At 41.6% G+C, this 22,060-nt stretch overlaps 1 protein-coding gene and 1 long non-coding RNA gene across 7 annotated transcripts in view; one reads left to right on the forward strand and one right to left on the reverse strand.

Annotated features, from left to right (window-relative positions):
* Positions 1 to 302: 302 nt before the first annotated feature.
* On the reverse strand, positions 303 to 1,854 carry LOC309615291. Its single transcript, XR_014236706.1, has 2 exons — positions 1,742 to 1,854; positions 303 to 556 (listed from the first exon to the last, which is right to left on the reverse strand). It is a non-coding gene; the product is annotated as an uncharacterized lncRNA (long non-coding RNA).
* A 12-nt stretch (positions 1,855 to 1,866) lies between these two features.
* NSMAF (neutral sphingomyelinase activation associated factor) overlaps positions 1,867 to 22,060 on the forward strand; it is a 63,285-nt gene continuing 43,091 nt past the window's right edge. For 3 of the 6 annotated variants that reach the window (XM_082364679.1, XM_082364675.1, XM_082364676.1), the window contains exons 1-2: positions 1,867 to 2,306; positions 19,581 to 19,670. In XM_082364679.1, the coding sequence (XP_082220805.1) occupies positions 2,248 to 2,306; positions 19,581 to 19,670 (149 nt within the window). In that variant the 5' untranslated portion in view covers positions 1,867 to 2,247. Of the gene's footprint in view, positions 2,307 to 8,051; positions 8,152 to 19,580; positions 19,671 to 22,060 lie in introns of all 6 variants that reach the window. The other 3 variants (XM_082364673.1, XM_082364674.1, XM_082364677.1) reach the window with 2 other exon arrangements.

Here is a 22,060-nt window from a genome sequence, read left to right on the forward strand (position 1 = left end):
AAGAAATTGGAATCCTTATACACTGCTGGTGGAAATGGAACTCCTAGGTATGTAGTCAACAGAAATGAAAACATTATGTCCATACAAAAACTTGTACATGAATGTTCATAGTATTACTCATAATAGCCAAATGGTGTAAACAAACTGAAGTGTTCATCAACTGCTGAATGGATAAACAAAATGTGGTAAATCCATACAATGGAGTATTATTCAGCCATAAAAAGGAATGACTTACTGTTACCCAAAAACTGGATTCACCTCTTGGTGGGTGTAGAGGCAAAAGACACAACCAAGCCAAAGACTGGGAGAAGAAAGGGTTTATTATGACTTGCAGTGAATAAGAACACTGCGAGTGTTTCCTAGAGCAGTGTCTCTCCAAACAACAAAATTAGGGAAGTCCTGTGCTATGGGTACATGCATATTCATGAAGGGGCTTGGGCAGTAGGCAGAGTCCAAACTTTAGTTGATTGAACTCGAGGGTCAGAAAAGGTCACCATCATCATCCCTTAGATTCCACTTGATCTGGTGGTTGGGCACCGGAGACGGGATTTAAATTCTGCAAAACAGCTCAAGGCAGTGTTTTAGGCTAGTCTTTACCATTGAAATAGAACTGGGAGTCTTTACAACTGATTTGTTATCTTTGCTGTTGTTGCTTCTCCTGCCTGATAAGTTTGTCCTTTTATTCTCTTAAGTTCATTATTACTGAGACCGGTTCAAGGACAAGCATTGTGTCCAGGCTTAGATCACAAAATGCTTATGTCAAGAAAGCCATGCCTGGTTCCCTTTCTCTGTGGACCCCCTAACCCTCTCTGTTTACAGTATTGAGAGGAACCTTGAAGACATTATGCTAAATGAAAGAAGCCAGACATAAAAGGCTATATAATCTATAATTCCATTTTAGGAGATGTCCAGAATAGGCAAATTCCTAGAGACTAAGTTGACTAGTGTTTGATGGGGTTGGGAGGCTTGCAGGGATAACTAAAGGGTATTGGTGGGTGGGTTTCTTCAGGTGGTGCAAATGTTCCAAAACTGTGCTGACAAACCCAAGTTCGCGGGCCTGACGCACAGTAAGGCCGAGCAAACTGAAAACGTCAGAGTCTGGAGCAGAGAAAGGCTAACTGCAGGGGCCAGCCGAGAAGAACCGGTGGCCCGTGCTCAAAAGACCTGAACTCCCTGGATGGTTTCCAGGGAAGAGTTTTTACAGGCGAAATTTGGGGTGAGCAAGGAAGGGTGTGTGACTTATCTGATTGGTTGGTGGAGGTCACAGGGCGGAGCTCCAGGAATCCTGGGCTCAGCCTGAAGTTACCATCCTCCACCTGGTTGGGGGCCTTAGTTCCTACAGGATTCTGAGCTCAGAGATAGATTATGTGTTTCCCTTGAGGAGGAACTAGGAGTTTGCTTTGTAGAAGCACTATTGTTTGACTGCTTTTCCTTTGTTTCTGCCTTCCCTCACTTCCCTGATTAGTAGCTGTTTGAATCTGCCCTTTGCAACTCAGGGAAGGCCTAGGAGACCAAAGCCTTTTTCTTCAAACAAAAAACAAGGAGCACAAGGCTTTGGTACCCAGGATCCTCCAGCCCCGCGGGTCCTGCTTAGTTTCAACGGTAATGATAATTGAACATATATGTGAATATACTAAACACCATTGAACGGTACACTATAAATAGCTGAATTATTTGGCATGTGAGTTACATAAAGCTGTTAAGAAAAAGAGAAAGTCATGTGACTAATTATTTCAATTACCAAGAGATGAAAGGCCCAAATGTTATTCGGAACCCCTGTGGCCAACAAATTGGCAGAGATTACGGGCCGGCTTCCGTCTTCAAGCGTAAAGTAGCGAAACGGAGCTGCGGGGTGGCTGGTGAAGCGGCGGACGTTTGGGGCCTAAGGAGCGACCCTAGGCCGGCCTCTGGGTACCGGGCACCCGGCGGCTGAGCTCGGGGCGCCTCGGGTGACTGCGCGCCCCTCCTCCGGCCTGAGTCACGGCGCCCCGAGTCCCCACGCCGAGAGGATGCGGCGGTGAGCGCTGCCGGACGCCGGGCGCAGCGTGGGCTCCGGGCCGCCAGCGCCGCCGCTCGGGACGCCAGGCCGCAGGCGCGCTTTCCCGGCCGGGCCTCGCAGGCCTGCTGCCGGGCCCGCCTCCGCGGCTCCCCGACCTCCTCGGCTGGCGGCGCAGCGGAGCGGCGGAGGAGTCCGAGCCGGAGCCGGAGCCGCGCGCCCCGCCCGCGCCGCCCTCCCTCCCTCTCTCCATGGCGTTTATCCGGAAGAAGCCGCGCGAGCAGCAGCTGCAGCTCTACTCCAAGGAGAGGTGAGCGTCCGGCCCCGGGGAAGGGCCGAGCCGCGGGCAGAGGCCAGGCCCGCTGGGGGCCCGAGGCCGCGGGGGCAGGAGCGCGAGCCGGACCGGGGCCCACCCCGCGGCGGAGCCGAGCGCAGGCGGAGCCCGGCCGGCCACGCGGGTCCCGCCGTCGCGGTGCGGCTCACCCGGAAGGGGCCGCGCGCGGGTTGGGGGGGGGCGTGGGGTGTAAGTGGGCTCGGCGGACCCCCGACGCCCACCCCCAGACCCCCGGCGCCGGGTCCCAGCGCTCGGCCCCATGCCGCCGGCTTGTACTCTCGGGCGGCACCGCGCGGCTCGGGGACGTCCCGCCTGCGGGGTAGACGCAGGTGCCCCCCATCACCGCGTCTTGTTACCGCCGACTTCAGCCCTCAAGCAAATGCCTGGGCAGATCCCTGCCCTCCTGGGCTGGGAGAGAGCCTCTGCGGGAGGCCTGATTCTGAGAAAAGCCCAGGTCCAACCTGCCAGAGGTTGTCTGCCGAGCAGTGGACCTTACTGTAAGTGCATGTGAAGGCTCTGAACTCCTGAGCGCTGAGGCACGACAGTCATGATCACCGGCATCCCGGTGAGGATTTGGGTCCCACGAGCAAAGGCTGAAATGGCCTCGAAGCAGTTATGGTTCAAGAGTTTCTGATCCTCAGCCTCCAAGGGAAGTCCCTTATGAGAAAGCTCACTTTTCCAAGTAGACGTCCAGTGCATTTCTAGTGAAACAGCTTGCTGGTCCTTGGGTCTGTAGTCCCAGGTGCCAAAAGGAGCTGGGAATGAGTCATTTTACAGAGAATTTTGGATGTGGGAGCCAGTTTATCGGAATGCTGCCAGCCCGTCCTGATGTTGTGTGATCAGTGGGGACCAACGAAGCAGATTATACATGAGATACAAGGGCAGACTTTAAAGCTTGTGCGATCTTGCAGCGCCCACACTTCTTTGTATGGGGATTGACTGGACCCCGGTGCAAACATTCATACCTTTTTCTCATCTCTAATGTTGGCCTCTGCCAGGATATCCATACCCTGAAATTTCATTTTCCACTGTAGAGAAGAAGATATACCAAAAAAACGTATCTTGGATAGGGCTTCCAAGAACGATTTTGGTAGCGTGATTAGGCTTTATCCACAGACAGGCTTGTTTATTGAGTAATGATAACTGGATTCTGAATAAAGTAACTCACTCTTGTAAGAGGCTGTTGGGACTTCATTTGTAATGCTTGTTTCATGTGGAAAGAGCATGAATAGTTTCTTTGTTCAGTACCAACAACATTAAGACTTGGTGTTCTGTATTAAATAGATGAATGTTCAAATTTACATTGTAAGAACTTTGAAACACTTGAATTGCCATCATGTTCTATGATCTAAGAGTCATTTGTAACAATTCTATGGCTTTTTGATATACAGGGAATCCTGCTTTCTTTAGACCTGCCAGTTATTTCTACGACAGTAATTTGTGTTTAATTTGGTTAGCTTGTACAGCTCTGCAGCGTCACACAGATCTTAAAGTCTGCACTGGCATTTCTGTATAAGCTGCTTTGTTGGTATCCATTGATCGGGCAGCGTGACAGGCTAGCAGCACTCAGGGATGACTGTAGCTCTCACGACAAAATAATTATTCATCAGTCAGGAGGCAGCAACTGTTCTTAAGCATCGGTAATCTGAAAAAGTCAGTGCCACATATTTTTATTTGAGTCCTACTTCCTGACTAACCAAATTCTCTAATGCCCTGCCCCGTGGCTTTGCAACCTTGGGTTGATGGTTACACTAACCAGGATGGTGTCCCTAGAATAGCAGTTTAAATGACAGGAATATGTCTCACAATCAAGCAGTCTCTTTCTAAATCTTAGAATTCTTTCTGAAAGACAAGAGTATTTTATTTTTTTTAATATTTATTTGGTTTTTTTTTTTGGCTGCATTGGGTCTTAGTTGCAGCACATGGGATCTTTCCTTGCAGTGGGCTATTTGTTGCAGCGCGCGGGCTTCTCTCTACTTGTGGCGCGTGGGCTCCGGAGCGCGTGAGCTCTGTAGTTAAGGCGCATGGGCTCTCTTGTGGTGCAAGGGCTCAGTAGCGCCGCAGCATGTGGGATCTTAGTTCCCTGACCAGGGATCGAACCCACGTCCCCTGCATTGCAAGACGGATTCTTGACCACTGGACCACCAGGGAAGTCCCAAGATGAGAGTATTTTAAACCAACTTTATTGAGCCCCAAGTTTACCGTGGCTGCACAGGTTTTTTTCCCCTAGCTTATCTCTTTGTGGCAATAAACACCATTTAGCAAAATGATGGACAGAGGTCATTGCCTCCGGCATACCCAAGAGAACTGTTACTTTCCTTGGAACTGTTTCAGAGGTCACCATGAAAGCCTCACTTCTTCGGAGTTGCAGTTTCATTGGTCCCTCTCAACACTGCTTTAGAGATTTGAGATTTCTACTGCTACCCAATAATGACCCAGAAAGGAGAAACTTGAAGTTAGTACCAACTTCATACTAACAGAAATAAATGCTGATATATTTAGAATAAGTGATATTTCTACAAAAGTAGAAGCAGAGAGGCTGTTGGGAGATTCTTAGATTGGTGGCTTAGACCAAGGTGGTGGCAGAAGAAATGGAGAAAAATGGATGGATTTTATTTTTTATTTATTTATTTATTTTTGTCTGTGTTGGGTCTTCGTTGCTGCACGCGGGCTTTCTCTAGTTGCAGCGAGCGGGGGCTACTCTTCGTTGTGGTGTGCGGGCTTCTCACTGTGGTGGCTTCTCTTGTTGCGGAGCACAGGCTGTAGGCGCGCAGGCTTCAGTAGTTGTGGCATGCAGGCTCAGTAGTTGTGGCTTGCGGGCTCTAGAGCGCAGGCTCAGTAGTTGTGGCACACGGGCTTAGTTGCTCCGTGGCATGTGGGATCTTCCTGGACCAGGGCTCGAACCCGTGTCCCCTGCATTGGCAGGCGGATTCTTAACTACTGCGCCACCAGGGAAGCCCATGTGGATGGGTTTTAGATGTTTTTAGGAAGTAGCATTGATAGGCCTTGGCCGAGTGGGCTGCATGTAGAAGGTAATAGAGGAAGAATCCCAGCTTGGAGTTCTCAGGTAAAATACAGGATGCCCAGTTAAACTTGAATTTCAGATGAACAGTGAGTAACCTCTTATATAAGTATGTCCCGTGTGATATTTGGTACATACTTATACTAAAAAAATGTTTGTAATTTATCTGAAATTCCAATTTAACTAGGTGTCCTGTATTTTTACTTGCTAAACATAGCAGTTCTACTCTCAGGTTTCTGATTTAAACAACTATACAGTGGTATCATTTATTGGTGATGCTATAAAGAAATGCTTTGGGTAGTTTTCAGTATTAGAAAACAAGAGGTACTTGGCTATTCAGATTAAGTACACTGTTATCCTGCTTAAGACTTAGATGGAAGGAACCATATTGATCTTACTGGTGTTCTAAAATGTCCATTGCAGGTGTAAAGATAAATCCAAAAAAATCTAAAAAGACAATTCATACAGCTTCCCTTGGAATTGTTGGGAATGGCAGATGTGTACAGTGGGCTAGCATATGAGGATATTCTACAAACAGCTGCTATTTAAGATATTTCTATTTTAAGATTTAGGAGTAAGCTAATTGTTGTATATTTTTTTACCTTCACATCTAGGAGTGGTGTGGTGGAACCACAGCTGTTTTCTTTTTGGATGATCTAGAAATTGAGATAGTCGAGGCATGTCCCCACTGGAAGAGAGTCAGTTTTCTCTCTACAGTGTCACAGAACAAATTACTTAGCTGTGGCTTGTAAGCTGTCATTCCAGGATAAAACATGATGATTATGACTTCTGTGTTGGGCTCACATATTACATTAATCGTTTTACAGGCATTCCTTAGACTTCAACTTTGCTTCAAACATTCCATGTGTGGATAATTCTCTTGCTTATGCTGATATTAAATTTCTTGGCTGATATTAAATATCTTTTACTTAATAGGTTTATTTTGTCAATTGATTCTGTATTTGTTATACTGAAAATACTTGCTGAGATGGCAAAGTGATTTGTTAGACTCTGGTTTAATCTTTCGTTTCTAAGACTGGTCATCCTATTCCTTTAATACCTCTCTGGGATTTGCCAGGTGTCGAAAATGGAGATAAACTGCAGAATCAGCGCTCAGTTAGTCAGGACTGCTGATGGGCTGAGAGAAGTCGACATAAATCCTACTTCTTTACATCATAGTTATTTTTCTTACATAACAGAAAAACAGTGAAAGTGGAAATAAATGTTGCTAATTTTTTGATTGACTTAGCATTTATACTGGCTTTACCCAAAATCCGTTACTAGCCTATCACCTTATTCCCTTATTACTGTCTCAAATTAGCGTCTTCCAAAATGGCTACCATTTAAGAAGACACCGGAATCTCCCATAAATGGATTTTGAGTGTGTTTGCTGTATGGTTTTTCAAATGTGATATAAAATGGGAATGGGCATTTAAGGAATTCATCGCTTGGTTTTTTCCTAAATGCCACTGTGATTTCATCTTTTACTCATCAGATATTTAACATTTCCAACTCATAGATTTTTGAAAATTATCTTTTTGTTTTTTTAAAATTTTTTAACGTGTGTTCAGTGAATGGGGTCTGTATAATACTAATACTTTGAAATTTTGTATTATGACTTAGTATGTAGTCTTCACAAATGTTTGATGTGAGGTGGAAAATAGATATATATTAATATTGGTACAGGATTCTGTATATATATCTATTATGTTAAGCTTGTTGGTTGTTTAGATCTTGAATGAAATTTTTCTGATTGAGAGAGGGTTCATGGTGCTAACTTCACCTTGTATTTCTAGTAATTTCTGCTGTAACTATTTTCAGGGGATGTTATTAAGTCTATTTAAGCTTAGAATTGATGTCTTCTTAGCAGATTGAATCTTTCATCCATGGATAATGACCTCCTTATTCCTAGTAATGATTTTTTTTTCCATTTTGTCTGATATTAATATAACTATATTAGTTTTATTTTGGTTATTTGCATTATATATAATTTTTCATTCTTTTACTTCCACCTTTTCTTGTCCTTAGATTTTAGGCTTATTTCTTATAAATAGTTTGTAGTTGGACTTTTTATTAATTTGTTCTGATACTTCTTGTCTTGACAGATTAGTCCATTTACATTTGTTAATATTACCAATTTATTTGGAATCATTTTTACTTTTTTATTTTGTCCTTTAATTTTGTCTTATTTTTCCTTTGTTTGGATTAACTAAGATCCCCTTGTTCCCTTTCATTTTTCCTGAAGAGTGTGGAAGTTATATATTGTTTCTGTTTTTCTAGTGCTTACCCTCGAAATTTTAACATTTATATTTAACTTAAGGTCTGAGGCTACTCATTCTCCTTACCGTCCTTCCTAACAATATTGGGACCTTGGAACACTTAATTCCTGTTGGCCCATCTTAAATTATAGTCTGTTATTGTCCAGTATTTTCAATATATTTTAAGCCTACAACTTAGACATTATAATTGTTTAGTTAATGCTTGTATAGTTTACATGCATATTTACCATTGTCTTGGCATTCCTTCTTGCATATAATATCTTCCCTACAGAATTTTCTCTTTCCTGAAGAATGTCCTTTAGAAGTTCCCCTGATGAGGGTCTGATGACAGTAAACTCTGTTTGTTTTTGTCTGTCTGAACATGTCCCTATATTGCCCTTGTTTTGAAAATCGGTTTTGCTGGATGTATACTTCTCTCAGCCTTTTGAAGATTCTGCAAACGAAGGCAAATGGCCAGGAATATGCATCAGGCTTTTGCTGGAGCAACAGTGGTGGGGGAGACTCAACACAGGAGAGAGAGGTCAGTAACAGATGCGCTGTGCCCTCCTGGTGTGGCTCTTAGCTCCCTGGCAGGGTCAGGCTGCAGACTCCAGGAGAAGCCTGGACCCCATGGGGTGACCCAGGGCTGGGACACAGCGGAGGTACGCTGTGATGGAACCTTGCTCGCCAGGCCCAGTGCCACATTTGTGGCTGTGGGTAGGACTGCTCCCTTCCCTGGCTTGACTGGGGGCTGTCTAAGTGTTGCACTTGAGTCTGCGTAATATGGCCGGGCAGGTTCACGTGTCTGTGTTCATGGTTATGGAGCTGCCAACACTTCCTCGGGCATGATTAAGGTACTGGGGTCCAACCTTGTTTTTTCGTTTAGTTTTTTAATATTTATGTATTTATTTATTTATTTGGTTGCGCTGGGTCTTAGCTGCAGCAGGCGGGCTCCTTAGTTGCGGCAGGCGGGCTCCTTAGTCGTGGCACGTGAACTCTTAGTTGCGGCATGCATGCGGGATCTAGTTCCCTGACCAAGGATCGAACCCGGGCCCCCTGCACTGGGAGCACGGAGTCTTATCCACTGCGCCGCCAGGGAAGTCCCAGGGGTTCAATCTTGTTGACCCAGACTGTTGCCTTTAACACAGGTCAGGGCAGGTCTCTGGAGCTTTGTGGGCGGCCACCTTCCGTTCTGGGAGACCAGCCTGCAACAAACCCCTGTCATTCGTCTCATTGCTATTTGTAAGGAATCTGCCTTTTCTCTGGCTGCTTTTTAAGATCTCTTCTTTGTAGTGTTTTGCTGTTTGTCTATGTAGACATTTCCTTCTATTCATCTCTCCTGGATGGGGTTCCTAAAGCTGGAATAGTTTTGGAAAATTTGTAGCCAAGCCTTTAGCTCTTGGAATATTGCTTCTCCCTATTCTCTTTTTTTTTTTTTTTTTTTTAAACTGCATTTTTTTTTTTCACACTAGTGGCTTGCTTTTTTTTTTTATTTTTTTAAAATTTTTATTTATTTATTTATTTATTTTTGGCTGTGTTGGGTCTTCGTTTCTGTGCGAGGGCTTTCTCTAGTTGTGGCAAGTGGGGGCCACTCTTCATCGCGGTGCGCGGGCCTCTCATTATCGCGGCCTCTCTTGTTGCGGAGCACAGGCTCCAGACGCGCAGGCTCAGTAGTTGTGGCTCACGGGCCCAGTTGCTCCGTGGCATGTGGGATCTTCCCGGACCAGGGCTCAAACCCGTGTCCCCTGCATCGGCAGGCAGATTCTCAACCACTGCGCCACCAGGGAAGCCCTCCCCATTCTTTTAATATCTCAAAATGACTGTTTAATACTTATCTTGATTTTTTCTGTGCTGCATTGTGGCTTATTTAAATCCATCTTACAGTTTACTAATTTTTTTCTTCTAGTTGCCTTTAAACTTATCCTTGTAATGATCAGATACAGAAAATAATTATCTGTAGCCTTTATAGGTTTCATTGAGTAGTTTGCTACTTGTACTGACCTCCATTCAGTAATCTTACTTCCTCACTTGATTTATTATTTTGGATTGTGGCCTTTTGTTCCTTGGGTTATTTTCGGGAATTCTTGGAGATCTGGGTTTAAAGTGTATTTTTCCAGAAAGTGTTTGCATGTATATCTGCCTGGGGTTGGGGGAGAGACCACAGTGGTTTGTTTTGAGTTTTATTGGGCTAAAAAGGTAGTGTGAATTCTAGCCCCAAATGTGTGTCAAGGCAGGCTTGTGGTTTCAGACGCTAAAGGAAACTTCTTTTGTCCCCAGCCCAGAGCCAAGGTCCTACCATATCCCTCTAGGGAAGGTAGGGTGGGTGGTTTTTTATTTCCACCCTCAAAGGGTGTTATTTTAGGGATCCTAGCTTTTTCTACTCCCTCCCCCTCCCCCCATGACTGTCCCCTCCTGAATTCAGGCTCTGTTACTCAGAGCTGGGAAAAGACTGCTCCAGTGCCTGCTGACTTTTGTTTCTCTCTTCTAAGACTTTCCCTTACTTTTCCATCACCTCAGCCAAGCATTTGAAATCTTTAGCAATTTATCCAGCAGTTTTAGAGGATCTGTATCGAGATTGTTTCTTTGGGCATCTAATCTGCCATGATGCCGGAAATGGAATTCCTGCTGATTTCTTTAAGACCAGGTTTATTTAATCTATAAACCCACTGGTTAAGAAAGGACTTTTGAGGTAATCTAATCTATAGCTCCCTCCCCTCGCTTTATAGCTGGAGGCCTGAGTAAGCAAAGTGGTTTGACTAAAAGTCAAAAAGCCAAGACATGGCTGCACTAAGCCTAGAGCAAATGTCCTCTGATCCAGTCCAGCCCCTTTTCTGCCACAGCATGCTGCTTCTGTTTTAAATCCTAGGCCAGTGCTTATTTTTACGGTATATCTGAAACTTAGAATGATTCAGGAATGCTCCACGCCTGGTTTATGGCGACATTAGTACCTTGTTACTAAGTGTGGTCCATGGGCCATCCCATCAGCTCTGCCCGGGAAGTTGTTAGAAAATACAGAATTTCAGGCTCCACTCAGATCTTCCGCATCAGAATCTGCTTTTTTTTTTTTTTTTGTCTTCTTTTTTAATTTGATTTTTTTCTTTTATTTTGGCTGCACCACACAGCATGTGGGATCTTAGTTCACCGACCAGGGATCGAATCCACACCCCCTGCATTGGGAGCACAGAGTCTTAACCACTGGACCACCAGGGAAGTCCCCCATAATCTGCATTTTAACAAGATCCCCAGGTGCTTAAAGTTCGAGAAGCACTGTTGTAGATTACAGTAATTAAGCATTCACCTAGATTTCTTGTTGTGTGTTCCTTCAAACTGTCTTCCACCTTTATCTTCTGGATAGTGTAGGGAAGGCTCATGGAAGCATCCTTCCTGGGGCTGTGACCCTTGGTGAAGAAATTGAAAGACTTTGAGAGCATAGGTGATACTTTGGCCATTTGTTCTCACAGGTTGTTGAGACTTGAAAATAGAAAACGACTGGCTTTATGGATGGTGTCAGTGAAAGGGATTTCGATATCTGAACCATCTTGGCCCGGAAGTAACTGCATCTCACATAGTCAAAGGAGAATGTAATTTCCTAGGGTCTGATAGAGTTTTAAACCTACTCCCAAGGGAAGGGATCAGAAGGCCAGATGAAATAGTGAAATTGGTCACGCTGGGGGACAGCGGGCACGAAATGCTGCTCCGGGGGGGAAGGGCCAGTAATTTACATGAGGAAACAATTGGTTCAGGGACTAGAAATAATATTTTATCACTCAGATGTCTCTATGCAAAAATGCATAGAACATGGATAATAAAGTGAGTCAAGTTTTATTACAAAAGGGGATTAATATGTGTTTTAGGTGTCACTGAAGCTTGATGGGATGGGACTCAAGATCAGAATCGAGCGCTAAAAAGCTGTAGACCTATTCAGAAAGGGGAGACCCATTAGGAGGTGAGGCAGTGGGCTCTGAAGGCCAAGAAGATCTGCGTCTGCAGGGGGAGTCCATGAACCACATGGAAAAACCCAGAGGACTTATTGGAAAGAGGAACAGAGATAACATAGTTGTGTTCATTTGTTACAGGCCACCTAAGTGGGTGGAAAAAAATGGTGGATGTGTACCTGATGGAGATTGAAAACAGGAAGTGGCAACACAGAAAATGAGAGACCTTACCTAGCCAAAGCTTGATGAGATCTAATTCCCGTTCCTTGCCTTCCCTTGTTGAAGTTTTAAATTATTTTAAGGCAGAGAACTTGAAAACTTTTCAAAATTCTGAATATTAAAGAGTAATTAACCAAGTAGCAATGACAGAAACCATCAGAAAAGGCAGTCGTATCAAGTTATTTATTGTTGAAGCCCAGGGGGATTAAGAAGGATTGACATGCATAGAAACTAAATTTTTCAGAAGGTAGATATTGTAAGTTTCAAGGAAGGGGAAAAAAACAGGATCATTACTGGACAGTTCTGAAAAGGATATTGACCTAGGAAGTTTGTCAAACTGTCAGAAATATAATTCAGAACGTCCAATCCAAATGGTCTTTGGTGAAGAGTTACAAAAAATCAGACAAGCAAATAAACATAGAATGGTGGTACACGTAGTGTTCCTCTGAGCTTATAATTTTTAAAAAAAAATATATAAAACAAGAAGGGCAACAACCAAGGACAGATTAAGAGGATGTCACAGTCCTATAAATTAGCATCAAGAAAGTTAAAGCCCCAGAGGAGTGCTGGCTTTAAACGATGCTACAGATTAAAATATATATATATATTTTTTAAGTCTCCTGAAGTTGTGTGTAAAACTAGGCTCCTGCCTAGGCCCAGCCCAGCAGTGTAAAATATTACTCATGACAGAGGAAGTGGCTCTTATTTTGTATTCTATTAATAATACCATCAGACTGAAAGTGACAGGCTAGACTTTCAGAAGATGGGTAAAGATGCAGAGGGCACCCATGTGCCTAGGTCTCCTGGTGTAAACCCCTGGGAGAGTTTGAGTTTGGAACCACAGCATGTTTCCATGATGTAGGAACTTGGAAAGGTGCAGAAAGAGCATATGTGCATAAGTAGGTTTAGTGCTAATTCTAGATCAGACAGATTTTTATAAACGGCTAGAAGAGGAAGTTGTCATCCGTCTCCAGCATGAATTCAGTATGAAGTCATCTCATGCTAATCTGATCTTTTTTGACAGAGTTCTGACTGGTAGGTCAGGAAAATGCAGTAGATTTAGTTCAGCTGAACTCTGGTAGAGAATAAGGTTTGGTTTTGTGATGTCTTACTAGCAGAATTGAGAAAGGAGAAATTGATGTTCGTATAGTTAGGTAAGGTTTGTTTGACTATTCAGAGGTTGCTGTCAAATGTATTCTTGGGGGCACATTTCTAACAGTGGGTCACAGGACAGTGTTCTTGTCTCTTAAACGTTTTCTTAATTCATTCCTTGTTTCAGAGGCCATTTTAAGAAGCTTACCAAAAATGCCCAGTTTAGTTCAACCAGCTCTCTAGGTAGTGGGGGCCCTACAGTCTAGCTTAATCCAAGGATAGTGGGGTGTTCAGAGGAGAGATGCAGATACAGGCCACTCGGGCCCTTTCTGCCGCCGTGCACATGTCACTAAGGTGTCCTGGCACTTCCTGTGGTCTCACAATCCTCCTCAGCACAGTGAAGCTACATCTGTGCTTTTACATCTCCAACTAGAGAAATGATTGACTAGCAAAATCTTCTGGCTCCATTATAAATACTGTTTATCAACAGGCTGTTGAATAATTGTTGGGTAGCCGTGAATGCAGGGTTAACTCTGAGGGCTGCCTGGAGTGAACTTGTTTTACGTTGTTGGTTAAGTGTTGAACAGTATGCTTTGCAATTTAGGTGACATGAGGATGGGACAGCATCTTTTTCAGGAAAGTTAAATTGCGGAATGAGTCAGTTTATCTAAAGAAAATGTCACTACACCTCTGTAAAGATGGAGTAAACTAAGAAATACCCAGGAGCAGGGCCCCAAGTCTCCTAAAGAGATAATTTACAGTCTGATACACCACTAATGAGGGAGATCATAAAATTATAAAAGTGTTTTTATTTTTATTTTTTTTTAAAGCTTGGAACCTTTTACTCCATGGAATGCACTTTGAAAATCATTGTTCAGAACACCATGAAACTTTACTGTAATGCTTTTTACATACAAAAATTTTCAAGCAGGTATAACTGAATACTTAAGTAAAAAGAAAAAAATAAACTCAGAAAAGTTTCTTAATCCTTTGGCTTTGAATAATATGATTTGGTTATATCCCTTTATCATGTGTTTTACATTACTTACAAAATAGGCATATTGGTAAATTAAGGAGGATATAATTCATTTACCAAAATAATGACTTTGGTCGTACAATAGCTGATGTGATTATATTTTTATTGGCATAAAAAACACATAAGATACTTAAATAAAATTTTTAAAAATCCAAAAAGAAACTTAAAAACACACACACCTAAGATTTACTATTTTAGCCATTTTTAAGTCACAGTACAGTAGTGTTACGTATGTTCACATTGTTGTGCGACAGACAGATCTCTAGAACCTTTTCATCTTGCAAAACTGAACCTCTGTCCCCACTGAACAACTCGCCTTTCTGCCTCCCCCCAGCTCCTGGCAACCACCATTCTCTTTTCTCTTAGTAAGAGTTTAACTACTTTAGATACTTCATGTAAGTGGAATGATGTGGTGTTTGTCTTTTTGTGACTGACCTACTTCACCTAGAGTAATGCCTTCAAGGTTCATGTGTGTTGTAGCATGTGACAGGTTTTCCTTCTTTTTTTAAGGCTCATATTCCATTCTGTGTATATGCCACATTTTCTTTATCCATCTATCCATCAGCGCACATTGAAGTTGCTTCTACCTCTTGGCTACTGTGAATGATGCTGCCGTGAACATGGATATGCAAACATCTCTTTGATAGTATGTTTTCAGTTCTTTTGGATATATATTTGTAAGTGGGACTTTTGGGTCACATGGTAGTTCTATTTTTATTTATTTATTTATTTCTAAAAATATTTATTTATTTGGCTGCACTGGGTCTTCGTTGTGGCATGCAGGATCTTTAGTTGTGGCATGCGGGATCTAGTTCCCTGACAAGGGATCGAACCCGGCCCCCCTGCATTTGGAAAGCGGAGTTTTAACTACCGGATCACCAGGGAAGTGCCTTCTATTTTTATTTTATTTTCAAAATTTTGTTGGAGTATAGTTGATTTACAATGTTGTATTAGTTTCAGGTGTACAGCTAAGTGATTCAGTTATACATAAAGATATATTCATTCCTTTTCAGATTCTTTTCCCATATAGGTTATTACAGAATATTGAGTAGAGTTCCCTGTGCTGTATAGTAGTTGCTTGTTGGTTATCTATTTTCTGTATAGTAGTGTGTATATGTTAATCCCAAGCTCCTGATTCATCCCTCCCCCACAACCTTTTCCCCTTTGGTAAGGTTGTTTTCAAAATCTGTGAGTCTGTTTATGTTTTGTAAATAAATTCATTTATATCATTTTTTAAAATTAGATTCCACATATGAGTGATATATGATATGTCTTTCTCTGACTTACTTCACTGAGTATGATAATCTCTGGGTCCATCCATGTTGCTGCAAATGACATTATTTCATTTTTTTTTATGGCCGAGTAACATTCCATTGTACATATGTACCTCATCATATTTATCCATTCCTCTGTCGATGGACATTTAGATTGCTTCCATGTCTTGGCTATTGTAAATAGTGCTGCAGTGAACATTGGGGTTGTATGTATCTTTTCAAATTATGGTTTTTGGGACTTCCCTGGTGGTGCAGCAGTTAAGAATCCACCTGCCAATGCAGGGGACACAGGTTTGATGCCTGGTCCGGGAAGATCCCACATGCCGCAGAGCAACTAAGCCCGTGTGCCACAACTACTGAGCCTGTGCTCTAGAGCCCACGAGCCACAACTACTGAGCCCACGTGCCACAACTACTGAAGCCCGCGAGCCTAGAGCCCGTGCTCTGCAACAAGAGAAGCCACCGCAGTAAGCCTGCGTGCTGCAATGAAGAGTAGACCCCGCTCGCCGCAACTAGAGAAAGCCCGTGCACAACAACAAAGACCCAATGCAGCCAAAAATAAATAAATAAATAAATAAATTTGTTTATTTAAAAAAAAAGAAAAACAACAAATTATGGTTTTCTCCGGATATATGCCCAGGAGTGGGATTGCTGGATCATATGGTAGTTCTATTTTTAGTTTTTTTAGGGAACCTCCATACTGTTTTCCATAGTGGCTATACCAGTTTACATTCTCACCAACAGTGTAGGAGGGTTCCCTTTTCTCTACACCCTCTTCCAGTATTTATTGTTTGTGGACTTTTTGATGATGGCCACTCTGACTGGTGTGAGGTGATACCTCATTGTAGTTTTGATTCTGGCTCTAGGCATGGAGCATTGGAAGCCAAGCCTTTTAATGAACAAGAGTCAATAAAAATGTCCTGGTTGCTGGAGCAATTAGGTGACTTGAAAGGGCTAAAAAGAATAGCTAAAGAAGCAGGTAATGAGAGATATGTGAATCCGTGAGGCTATGATGGAGGATAGAGGTCATAGGCCTACCGGAGGGAACCTGAATATGGTAGTTCTATTCTTAATTTTTTGAGGCACCTCTGTACTGTTTTCCATAGCAGCTGCATCATTTTACAATTCCACCTGCAATTTCTTCACATCCTCGCCAATGTTTGTTATTTTTTTAATAGTGTATGATGTTTTGATTTGCATTTTCCAGATGATTAGTGATGTTCAGTGTCTTTTTCATACACTTCCTGGCCATGTGCATATCTTCTTCTCTGGAGAAGTGCCTATTCAAGTCATTTGCCCATTTTTTAATTGGGTTAATTTTTGTTGTTTTTGAGGAGTTGTAGGAGTCCTTTATATATTCTAGATATTAAATCCTTATAGATATGGTTTGCAAATATTTTCTTCAGTTTTATAGGTTGCCTTCTCAGTTTGTTGACTGTTTTCTTTGCTGCATAGAAGTTTTTAAATCTGATGTAGTCACGTTTATCTATTTTTGCTTTTGTTGCCTGTGCTTTTGGTGTCATATCCAAGAAATCATTGCCAAATCCAGTGACATGAAGCTTTCACCTTATGTTTTCTTCTGGGAGTTTTATAGTTTCTGGTCTTAAAATTAGGTCTTTAGTCCATTGTGAGTTAATTTTTATATATAGTATGAAGGGTTCAGCATCATTCTTTTGCATGTGAATATCCAGATTTCCTAACATCATTTGTTGAAGAGACTGTCCTTTCCCCATTGTGTGGCTTTGAATCTCTTGTCAAAAAGATCCAGAGTTATGAGAGTTTAGTTCTGAGCTCTCCATTCTGTTCCTTTGGTCTATATGTCTGTCTTTATGCCAGTACCACACTGTTTTAATACTGTAGCTTTGTAATATCTTTTGATATAGGACCTGTGAGGCTTCCAGCTTTGTTTTTCATTCTTGATTGTTTTGACTTTCTGATTCTGTATGAATTTTAGGATTTTTTTTTTTTTCTATTTCTGCAGTAAATGCCGTTGAGATTTTGGTAGGGATTACATTGGATCTGTAGATGGCTTTGGCTGGTATGGACATTTTAACAGTATTAAAAATAGGATTATATCTTAAAAATTATATGGAAGAGCTGGTTGTCTATGAAGGCTATTTTTATAGCAACAAAATTATGCCATTGTCTTATTGACGAATACTTATTTTACCCTCTCTCTAAGAGGAGGAGTGGGGAGAGGAAGAAGGAGGAGAGAGGGTTGCATAGCTCCAGCCCAAGCAAAAGGTTTCAACTTATTAATATACAAGCTAAAAGTAAGGGCCAAGGTACTTAGTATCTCTCTGATTTATACCTTCTTGGAAATTATCTCGGGCATCAAAGGACGCTCCTACCAATCTGAACTTTTGTGGTTGCACTGAAATTCAGAATAAGTATTAATAGTGAGCATTTTACACTGAGCTCTGGCAGTTTAGCCTATGACTAATTCTTGTTCATGGATTTTAAAATGTAGAACAGGCCAATAAAAATTGCCTGTTTTGATGGTAAAGCTAGTTCCCGCTGTCATCATTTTTAATTTATGAGTTATTTTTCTGTTGGTTCAGTTTGTTTTAAAGCAAGCAGTATCTTGTTTCATGGATATAATTTCTTCTTTGTAAGGATATTAATTATAGTCTTTTGACCTTTTCTTCTGTTCATTGTCTCTAGTCTTTCAAGCTGTGTTCTTCTGCTTGTTTGGTCTAGTTCTTTCACATTAGAGGCTGGTGATCTTGGGGTGTCCATTCATATTTAAGGGTGAAGCATGTAATTCTGTGTCACTGTGGGTAGGCCTTTTCTGTTGGGCTTCAGTGTGGGATGATGTTGTAGAAGGTTCTTTGAAATGTTAGTATCCATAGGTCTTTTCTCTAGGGCTATTTAGTTTTTTCCAAAAATAACCCACAGTCTGCTGCTTGGAGTGTTATATGTCTTCCTGCTTTCTGTTTAATCACTATCTTTTCATGCAATAGTGCTGCTCTCCACTGTGCTTGATGCCTAGTTTGGAGTCTCTTGTTTAATTTTGGTATTGAAAAACCATGTGTAGGGAGAACCATCAGGGGAGGTATCTTGGCTGCTGGCCTCATTTGGACTTTCAGCCATCCCCCTAGGCTTCATCCCTACCTTCTTGGTACCTGATACCTGCAGTTGTAGAACTTTTGGTTTTCTCCTGGTTGGTACTTTTTCTGGAGGCATCTGCTCTTCTGGCTTCTGATCACTGCTGATTCCCCCCATCTGCTTTCTGTGTCTCACAAATTTATTGGTATCTCTCATCTGCTTTTATGTCTCTCCAATTTCCTTTAGTCTGTGGGTTTTACTATTTTTTTTGGGGGGGGGTTACTATTTAAAAAATATTTTTGTTTATATTGTAGTGTTTTTCCAGAGGGAGCAGAAATAAACATTTATGTTTATTCTGCTGTATTTAATCTAGATGTCTTCCTCTAAGACACCGGAACTTGAAGACGCACCTCAAGTACCACACTTTTCATGAAAACTTATCCCCGTAACTCTGGATGCCTTTGATGTTTCCTGGTCCTTACCACAAAACAAACAAAACAGTTGTTTTCAGTTCTTTGCCATATATTTGTTTCTGTGGCCATGCAACTAAATTAATACTTTTTCTGTTACTTTATTTTGTTTTTAAAAGTTTAAAGTACTTAAAGCTTTAAAAAGAACTGATTTTCATTCCCATTTGGTTCAGCTTACTTGTTTTATCTATTAAATACCTGTTGTGTACAAAGCCTTAGATTGGTTATAACAGGAATATCTAAAGATCTGCCTCTCAGAGGCACTGGTCTTGTGGGAGTAGCAAGAGAAACTCACCCACCCACGAGCCATGACAGTGGAGAATGGTGTGTGGTGGGGAAGAGGGGGTGGGGAAGCCTCGTGTGTAGTCATGGGGAACAAAGGATGAACACTCTGTAGGTGGGAAAGCTCCGAGCTCTGTTCGGGCAACAGTAAGTTTTGTTGTTGTTGTTGTTTTATTGGAGTATAATTGCTTTACAATGGTGTGTTAGTTTCTGCTGTACAGTGAAGTGAATCAGCTGTATGTATACATACATCCCCTCCCTCTTGGACCTCCCTCGCACCCACCCCCATCCCACCCATCTAGGTCATCACAGAGCAGGTTCCCACCAGCTATCTGTTTTACACATGGTTTTATTTCATGAAATTTGGAGTTTCTGTAAAGGAATAATAAATCCACCTGGTAAACAATTTTATTTATTTTATTTTTGGCATAGCTGGGCAGGTCTGTCTTGATAGAGAAGGGGGCCTGGCATATAATATACACTTAATAAGTGTTTGTTGATGTAATGGATGGAAAAGCACTTTGGGAACACATGCTTGAAATATTCTGCTTTCTTATACTTAAAAAAAAAATACAATAAACATGCGTTTTTTTTTTTTCTTTTTCCCAAATTTAGATTTTCCTTGCTCCTGCTTAACTTGGAGGAGTACTACTTTGAACAGCATACAGCTAATCATATTCAGCACAAGGGCAGTCAGAGTGAAAGGTAAGGAAGATTTTCGGATCTCTGAAAAGGCCTAGTTAGAACGCAGTAGCAGTGAGCTACTCTGAATGCTACTCTCCACTAAAAGGAACGAGGGCTCTTTGGAGAAGTGTCTGAGTCTAAATCAGGGGAGGAAATGTGGGAGGTGAGCCTGGACCATCTTGTCAGACTGGAAAGTAAGGAAGGTATCAAAAATGACTGCATGTGAATTAAAAGGGCACAAGGCCACCCTGAAGAGCTGGGCAAAAAATGGGACAGATTGAACACCAGAAAAGAATACTGAGGGCAGTGGATTGAAATGTGTCAGAAGGGCTCAAATCCATGAGTTCATAATGACGTATATGTAATATAAATATATTATTTCATATATGTGTGTGTGTATATATATATGTATATCAGTTACCTCTGAAGAATACTAGGACACCAACTCATTTTTCTAAAACTTGATAAAGATAAAGAATCAAGCATTTTTCCTGCTTTCCTTGTACAAATTGTACTTTAGGGTAACCAAATCACAGATAATTAAAGCTGCTCTTTGTTGATGAATTCTAGATAATAACACAGAGGGAATGTTAAAAATTTCAACCCCTAGTGAATAATGGATCTATATCAGGGGTCGACAGACTGTGGTCAGATCTGGCCTGCTACTTGTTTTTGTAAATAAAGTTTTATTGGAACACCCACTTGTTTACATATTGTGTGTGGTTGCTCTCCTGCAACACGGAAGTAGAACTGAATAGTGACAGAGACCAAATGGCCTGCAAAGTCGAAAATATTTACTATCTGGCTCTTTATAGAAGAAGTTTGCCAACCCCTGATGTAGACAGAATCTTCAATGGCTGCTAAACCAGCAGATGAAAAGCTGCTGAGAAATTTTTTAATGCACGTATCAAGATAGGCATTACCTGAACCCACTGCGGCCTCCTGATATGAGGGAAGTACATGTGCACTGCCTCAGACGAACCCTTACCAGAAAATCAAACCCCAGCTGGTTAAGTCTTTTAATCTTACCAATTATATAAAGGAAATGGGATAGAGGAATACCACAGAGATGTGTTTAGCAAAGTTCGTAATGCGGGAAAATGAAAGTTGCCTTAGATTAAGAGATATTGAGAGACATGTCAACTAAATGTAATATGGACTTTGTGTTCCAATTTGAACAAACCAACTATAAGAACACACTTATGAAATAGAAAAATGTGAAACCTGGCTGTATCCTTGATGACATTAAGGAATTATTAATTTTTTTAGGTGCGACAATGATAAGTCATTTATTGAAAGAGCTTATCTTCAGAGATTCATGTTAAAGTATACATAAATGAAGTATAGGATGTCTGGGAATTTATCTAAAATCCAGCAGGGTTCTGGGGTGTTGTACACAAAACAAGAATGACTGCATGTTAACAACTACAGAAACTAGGTGATTGATACTTGGGAATTTTCTTTTCTGTTTGTATTTGTGTAGCAATTGCTATAAAAGTACTTTTCTTAAGTTATTATTAGGGAATTTAGGGTGTTAGGAAAGTAAATGCAGATAACAGCATGGAAAGAAATGATACAAAATCAAAATTTAAAAGAGCTTTTGAGGAAGAAGAATTGCAGGCTAAATCATGACCTTCAGCATGAAGAGCCTTCTTGTTCACTGGGTACATATTATCTACGTACACAGAGGTAGGCCTTTCTCAGATTGTGATGGGACTTTATCCTGTGGGTTAGAACGCCATTGGCGTATTTGTAAGCCAAGAAGGATGGGAGATTTCTTTGATAGAAGAAGAATTGACTTGGCCGAGGGGGGCGTGGGGGTGGGGGGTGGGTACAGAAGCAGGAAGAGCAAGTTGGTCTTTCTAGAGTATAAGTAAAATAATTGCTTCAGTAAAGAGACCCTGGAATGGCCAGAGTAAGAAGCGTTCACTAGGACACTGAGGAATGACTGGAGAAAAAGTCCAGATGTCATACAAGTGATTTTAAAAAACATAAGATCCTTAGAGCTTCACTTGTAGATGAAATGTACTCTTGGAAACTAATCTTAAGGTGATTTTTTTATAAGATGATATTCCAGCATTTCTTAACCTGTGTTTTGATTACATAATAAGTTATTGCCTTGGTTTGATCAATTGATAAAAGTCATCTAGTCAATAAAAGACAATCAAGTGTGTAGATTTTTATTGGCTTCAGGCAAGTGTGGCACATTGGCCTCTAACATGCTCAGGCAGGCTTTTTCCCAAAACTCACTGGAGCCTTATAAATGTCCCAAGAAAGGAGGAAAATGATGAAGCCAATAACTGATTTATTTGATATTACAATAGTAGGCAGATAGTCTTTAAAATAGCTTATTATCATAGAACCAGTTTTTCCCGGAATTCCTATGTACCCCAGAATCACCGGTAAAAGCA

This window comes from Balaenoptera borealis (assembly GCF_965194805.1).
Source record: "Balaenoptera borealis genome assembly, chromosome: 17".
In the NCBI taxonomy this organism is placed as follows: Eukaryota; Metazoa; Chordata; class Mammalia; order Artiodactyla; family Balaenopteridae; genus Balaenoptera; species Balaenoptera borealis.